The sequence below is a fragment of the Elephantulus edwardii genome, unplaced genomic scaffold (genome assembly GCF_000299155.1).
Source record: "Elephantulus edwardii isolate Elephantulus edwardi_28Jun2011 unplaced genomic scaffold, EleEdw1.0 scaffold00028, whole genome shotgun sequence".
NCBI classification, from domain to species: domain Eukaryota; kingdom Metazoa; phylum Chordata; class Mammalia; order Macroscelidea; family Macroscelididae; genus Elephantulus; species Elephantulus edwardii.
Window position 1 is genome coordinate 17,563,560 of NW_006399778.1, and position 6,969 is coordinate 17,570,528.

The following is a 6,969-nucleotide window of genomic DNA, read 5'->3' on the forward strand; positions in this document are numbered from 1 at the left end:
GTGGCTCCATGGGAGAAAAGACCTAGCCATCTACTCCTATGAAGAGTCTATCCACTACCAGTGAGCTGATTCCAAGCCGTAGTGATCCTCCATCATGTCTCAAAGGCTTTGAATCTTTATGAGGGAAGACTGCTCATCTTCATCCCAAAGAGCTTCAAATTGCTGATCTCTCAGTTACCAGGGCAACATGTAACACATTTTCCTCTTTCTATGAAGAGGATACAGCCTAGAAGACCCAAGAGCCATTTCCCTATGTGAAGGGCAGTTTACTCTCTCCTAGAGGGTTGCTCTGAGCAGGAATTGATTCCATGGCATACAACAGCAACATCATTGCGGGTAATGCTGTAGTAGTAATGCTCTAAGTGATTTGGTGTCAAGTGGTGAATAATTTAGATGGAAGTGACAATTGAATGAAGCCCTAAAGGACAATCAGGAATGAGGCCTACACAGATCTGGGAGGAGAGAATGGCTGAAAAAGGGTCTGAAGCTTGTGAGGACCAAGCCCAATAGGAAGGCCATGGTGGGGAAACAGCTGGGGTGGGTGAGTGTGGGAGAAGGAATCTGAGGCATGATGGGACAGGTGTGGCAGGGCCTGGAAGCCCAAGGTAAGAGTTTTTAAATGAAGTCAAAGAGTCCTGGAAAGCCACTAAAGAGAGTGAATGAAGACTAGAAACATCCTGATATGACAGCTAGGCAGATAATGAAATGGGATGGGTCACAAAGGTGGACACGAGGGCCATACTGCGAACAAGCAGTGGTCTAAGTGGGACTAGAGCGCTAGAAGCAGAAATGAGAGCAGTGCTTGGGTTTGGCATAGGTTTTGGGGGTGATAAGGACTTGCTGATACGCTGCAGGCTGGAGAAGTGGGTGAGAGACAGAAGAATCCACAGGGACTCTAGGTCCTGGGGTCTGAGCAACAGGTGATGTCACTGAGATGGTGACACTGATGCTGGGAAAGGGGCAGGTGGAACAAACCCAAAATGCTACTTTGGCCATGATCTAGACACTCAGGAAAAAATGTCAAGGAGATTGGGAGTCAAGGACAGAGAATTTAGACTTGGAGATGTAAATATGAGAAAAATAGAGTTACAGGCGGAAGATGTTATGTAGAGGGAAAGTGGACAGAGAAGTGAGAAAATGTGGGGACAATCCCTTGGGCCTCCTCACATTTATAAGTGGAGCCGGAGTGAGTGAGAAGTCAGCAGAGTAGACAGGGAGAGAGGTAAGTGAGATGGCAAGAATCTAGAGAAGAAAGCATTTCCAGAAGGCTGGCGTGGTCATCTGTGATAAGCACTGCTGAAGGATCAATTCAGACAAGGGCAAAGACTTGGCCATGGTCTTGGCAAGAGCAGCTTGGAGAATGGCTGGCAGAGCCAGATTAGAATGAGTTCCAGAGAAAATGCAAGAGAAGTAAAGACCAAGGATAGCCAACTTCTTCTCTATCATGGGATTTTGCTGTAGAGGGGAGCTGAGAACTAGATTGGCAGCTGGAGGAGTTTGTAAAGTCAACACAAGTATTTTCAAATAGAAGGGAGCTAATATAGTATATTTATTTGTTGATGGAAGGCATCTGATAGAGAAGATAAAACTCATAGGGCTGGAGGAGTGTTCAAGAGCAGCCCCTTTGATCTGGTGGAAGGGCTGGGCTTTGGTTTCTGTGGCCTGAGCTGACCGACGGAGACCTGTCACAGTCTGTCACAGGAGAGAAGGCAAACCAGAAGGGAACAGATGGCAGCAGGGGTTTGGATTTGCTGAATAGATGAGTCAGAACTGTTTGCTACGTGCTGGTTGTCTACATACATGGGTGGAGGAGGCAGACGTGGTCCTGCCCTCATGAAGCATGCATTTTAATAGGCAAATAACAGGTGTAAACAAGACCACTGCAGGCTGTGTTTAAAGCAACGAAAGAAATAAGCCAAGTGATGTGGCTGAGGACAACTTGGTTAACTTCTTCCTAGAACCCACAGCTCACTGAGCTGAGAGGCAGCTGAGGAATCAATGAGAGGGAAGGCTGGTTGGGCCTGTGGTGGGAAGCTGACTGTGAGATACACGTGAAATCACAGACACATTCTCCAGGGGCTGAGAGAAGGGGCAGTGTGGGGAGCTTTGGAGAATGGGTGGCAGAGAAGATCATGGGGATAAACTAGTCAGCCAGAGGCCCCCTGACTCCCTATGCCCTGTTCCCAGGAGATGCTGGACAGCAGAGAGATGGGGGAGCTGAACCACATGCAGCAGTCCACAGTGGCCTTAGGGCCCCAGAACTTTGGGAACCCCTGGCAGGGCTTCATGAAATGCTTGCTGGAGGTGGAGGAGGAGGAAGAGGCTATGCTTCAGAGGACAACCAAGGCCCGAGCCACAACGGCCCGGAAGTCACCCAGGCCTCTGACTTCCATGACAACCTTGGGCCCTATCAGCAATCCAACTGCAAGCCCACCTCTGGCCATGGTTCAGACCCCAGCTGCATCTCCTCCTGTAGCCCTGTCCTGGGCCCGGCCGCCTGCGCCTGGGCCAGTGTCTATGCCTACAGCAGGGATGGCAGTCTCTGCTTCAGGGCTGACGGGCCCCACCCTGGACCTGGCCTGGAGAAGGCCTGTTCACTTGCCAGAGACCTGTGAGAGGAGCCCAAGCTATGCCAGTGCACGGTAGGAGACCCACCAGCTCACCCCCCACCCTGGTAGGTCCACTGCCCCCTATGTCTCTCACTCTGCTCCCCAGCACTGGACCAGTCCCTCCCCTCCACATGCCATCTCCTCACCCCATCCATCCTTCTTCTCTGACCTTGGCCTCTCTCTCCAGGCCAGTGCCCCTCTTTCCCTCCACCTCCCCTCTCTCTCCTCTGCTCTGTCTCTCCTGTGGGCCTCCCTTTTTCAAGTCACTCTGGGACTCCTCTGACCTCCTCAAGCCTCTCCGGGGCTGGCCCCATGATGGCCTCTACTTCAGCTGCCTCTCCACATCTCTAGCTTTGGTGACCTCCTGGGGCAAGGGTGGGGGCTGGATGTGTGCCCTGGGCCTGGCTCTGTCCTCCACAGGCCGATTCCAGAGGAGCACAGCCTTCTGAGCTTGTATCAGAATTGGGAGGATAAGTCCAAGGAGCACCTCACCCAGAAGCAAGAAGAAGGTGAGGGCAGGCCTGGACCACGCAGAGTCCCCTGGGCTTGGTCAGGGCGTGGCAGAAGGAAATGGGACTGGTTACACTGCCCCCAGTAAGGTTCAGTACAGCCTTGGGAAATGGACTCAAGAATTACCTGCTTGTGGCCAAGAGGTTCCTGGGGCTTAGTGGGAGAGCCAGCTACACTCTGAGCCCTCTGACCCTGACCTGCGCTCCTTCTGCTGCAAGAGCTGTCTGTCTCTGAGTGAGTGAAGCCCAGCCCTGCCAGAAGGTTTAGGTTTGGGGCACATTCCTGCCTCTTTTAACCCAATATGTTTCATTGGGCCCCTTCTGAAGTAGAGTGGATGGGAGGTAAGCTCCACTCATCCTGGATGCTCCCTCATCACTCAATAAGGAAGCTTGTCTGGAAGTTCCTCATTTCTCATGTAGCACACCCCTCTCCCCCAGTTACACAGTTCTACATACTCACACTTTGCACAGTGGGAGTCTATGTGTTCTCTGTGGTCTATGGTGGCTGGCTTCCTGACCCCCCGCCCCCCCCAGCCCCATGCACCCTGTCTGGAGGGAAGAGCTGTCCCACCGCTGTCCATGGGATCTGGGGTTGCTGATTCTCTATCTGTCCACACTGCTACCCTGGTCACATCTTGTGCTGCCCGTACAAGAGTGAGGGTGTACCATCTTTCTAATCCTTTGCTCCTTCCAAAACTACGTTACCCTCTTGGCCAGAATGACTCTTCTCCCGCCTTCCTTGAGTGCTTTCTCTGCTCTCTAAGATCCTTAAAATTCATTCCTCTCAACCTTTGTTGTGCATGTGTCAGGGTGTGTGGGGAGCAATGAACTCCCCGAGTCATGGGGACAGTTAGCATAGTGTGCTGCTAACCCAGAGTGCTTTGGAAGAAAGGCCTGGAGATTTTCTGAAAAAATCAAGGGAGCTCTGGTGGCCTACTGGCAAGAAGCTGCACTGTATGTGGTTCGAATCCACCAGATGCTCTGCTGGAGAAGGAGGGACAATCTCCTCCTGTACCAGTCAGATCCGATTTGATGGTACACACACACACACACACACACACACACACACACACACACACATATAAAAAATTTAAAACATCAGCCACAGAAAACCCTTTGGGGCTCTACTTCTCTGACACTTGAGAGGGTGCCCTGAGTTAGAATAGGCTCAACAATAACCAGTGTCGCCTAGTCTGGCCAAAACCCCTACTGCCCTGCCTCCAATCACAGAGTCCAAGAACAGGCCAATTTGATGTGGAGACTCCAGGTTTCCACCATGACCGTCAGTTCCACTCTGGGAGGAAAGAGTTGTTACCCTGCTTCAATAGGAGGTACAAACCACCATGAATTTCAGAGGAACACATCTGCTTTTTTCAGGGTGTTCCATTTTCTCTCTTTTTTGGCATGCCTGTCTACCCAACTCAGATCCTAGCCCTGCCTCTTCTTCCTGTTTCAGCTCAGTTTGTTAATACTATGTATTAATGTGCCTGACACTAAATTCATACAACTCTCTGAACCTATAACCAAAATGTTCATCTTCTTGTTAGTTGCTGTCAAGTTGTCTTCAAGTCGTTCATAGTGACCCTGTGTACAGCAGAGCAAAGCACAGCCTGATTCTGCTCCATTCTTAAATCTCTGCTATGTCTGACCCCTTGTTGCAGTTACGAGGTCAGGCTATCTTGTTGAGGGTTTCCCTCTTATTTGCTGATTCTTGCTTTATCAACCACAATGTCCCTCTGCGGGGACTGGTCCTTCCTGATAATGTGCCCACAGAGTGTGAGATGAAGTCTCACCTTGCTTCTAAGTAGCATTCTGGCCACACTGCTTCCAAGACACTTCTTTTTTTCTTAAATATTCTTGGCCAACACCACAAATCGAAGCCATCAGCTCTTTTCAGTCTCCTTAATTCACTGTCCAGTTTTCACATGCATTTGAAACGGTTTAAAATATCATGGCTTGAAGACGCTAATGATTTGTACTACCTGGTGACTTTATGTTCATTCACAACTCACCAAAGTGATAATAAAACAAAACCAACAAGTACAGATAAATAAATACGCCATGGCTTGTGTCAAGGTCACCCTCATCCTCAAAGAGGCATCTTCACTTTTCAACATTTTAAACAGATCCTTTGCAGCAGATTTATCCAATGGAATTCATAATTTCTGTTTGGTTTTTGTGACAAAAGTTTCTTTTTAGAATTAGCCAGCTGGACTCAGTTTAGATGATCCCAATTTGTTGGCAACATCCAAAGCATCATAGTTAGGATCAAGTTGGACATAGACCTTCTTCTCCATCAGGCTTAATCAAGGTGTTGACCTTGGCCACTTCAAGGTCATAGATCTTATTTACAGCTTATTTGATTTGGTGCTTGTTGGCCTTGACATCCACAATGAACACAAGTGTGTTGTTATCTTCTATCATCTTCATGGCTGGCTCAGTGGTCAGGGGAAACTTGATGATGGCATAGTGGTCAAGCTTGTTTCTCCTGGGGGCACTCTCCCAGTGTTTGGGCTGCCTTCAGAGTCTCAGGATCTTAGGTTGTCCAAGGGTGGGTGACATGAGGATCTCCTTTTGTATGTGTGTGGCTTGGATGTCCTTTAGGACTGCTTTCTTGGCCTTTAACCCCTTGGCTTTGGCTTCAGTTTTGGGAGAGATAGGAGTTTCCTTCTTCATTTTCAGCACCATCTTTGCAGAAAGGTGGAATTAATAATTTTTTTAAGTGATGCTTCATTTTATTTGTATTTTTTTATTGTTGTTGTGTGCCATCAAGTCAGATTTGACGGGCACCGGAGGAGATTGGCCCTCTTTCTCCAAAAGAGCATCTGGTAGATTTGAACAGCATGCCTTCGGGATTGCAGCGCAGCTTCTTGCCACTAGGCCACCAGAGCTCACTTGAATACAATTCTTTTTTTCTTTCTTTTTTTTTTAAAAAAAAATTCTGATTTATTTACAAAGTTTGAATACATTGTTTTGCTGAGTGAAATAACTCAGTCTCACAAGGACAAATATTGTATAAAACCATTATTGTAGAATAAGTATGAGGATCCAAGGTGGGAAGGGGGAGTGGTGGTGGAAATAGAGGGGTGAGAGTGGGTCGGGGGTTAGGGTGTTGAAGGATCTTTTGTAAGTACGTAATTTCTTGACTGCTTCTTCTATGGGTGTTCATTGTGGATCCAGGTGAAAGGAAATCTTTGACAATTTTAATTTCCTTTCTATTTATTGTGATGTTGCTCATTGCTCCAATTGTGAGGATGTTATGGTTTCTTAAGTTTGAGATAGAATTTATATTGAATACATAGTCTTTGAACTTCATCAGTAAGTGCTTAAAGCCTTTTTTATTTTAATAGGCAAGGTTGTATCATCTGTACAAGTTGTTGTTTTTATGTGCCGCCGAGTCACCTGCAACTCATAGCAACCCTATGTACATCGGTCCTAAACCCTGCTCTATCCTATGCTAATCTCACTGTCTTCGACACACCTACCCAGATTACCCCAGCCACTGAATCAATCCACCTCATAGAGGGTCTTCCTCTCCTGCACTGTACAAAGTACCTTGTTATTGAGTTTTTCTCCAATTCTGATGCCACATTCTTCTTCATCTAATCCAGCTTCTAAGAATTGGCAAAAAAAAACACAAGGCTCCAGGAGTTGACGGCATACCAATTGACATATTTCAACAAACTGATGCTGCCCTGAATGTGTTCTCTAAGTTGTGCCAAGAAATCTGGAGGACAGCCAGCTGGCCGACTGACTGGAAAAGATCGATATTTGTTCCCATTCCAAAGAAAGGTGACCCAACAGAGTGTGGAAATTATCGAACAATATTATTAATATCACATGCAAGCAAG

The 6,969-nt window shown here is 47.7% G+C and overlaps 1 protein-coding gene across 1 annotated transcript in view; it reads left to right on the forward strand.

The window, feature by feature from the left end:
* The first annotated feature begins 2,172 nt into the window (after window positions 1–2,172).
* SPATA21 (spermatogenesis associated 21) overlaps window positions 2,173–6,969 on the forward strand; it is a 34,036-nt gene continuing 29,239 nt past the window's right edge. Inside the window, exons 1-2 of the mRNA XM_006883697.1 lie at window positions 2,173–2,642; window positions 3,030–3,118. Coding sequence (XP_006883759.1) covers window positions 2,173–2,642; window positions 3,030–3,118 — 559 coding nt within the window. The remainder of the gene's footprint in view (window positions 2,643–3,029; window positions 3,119–6,969) is intronic.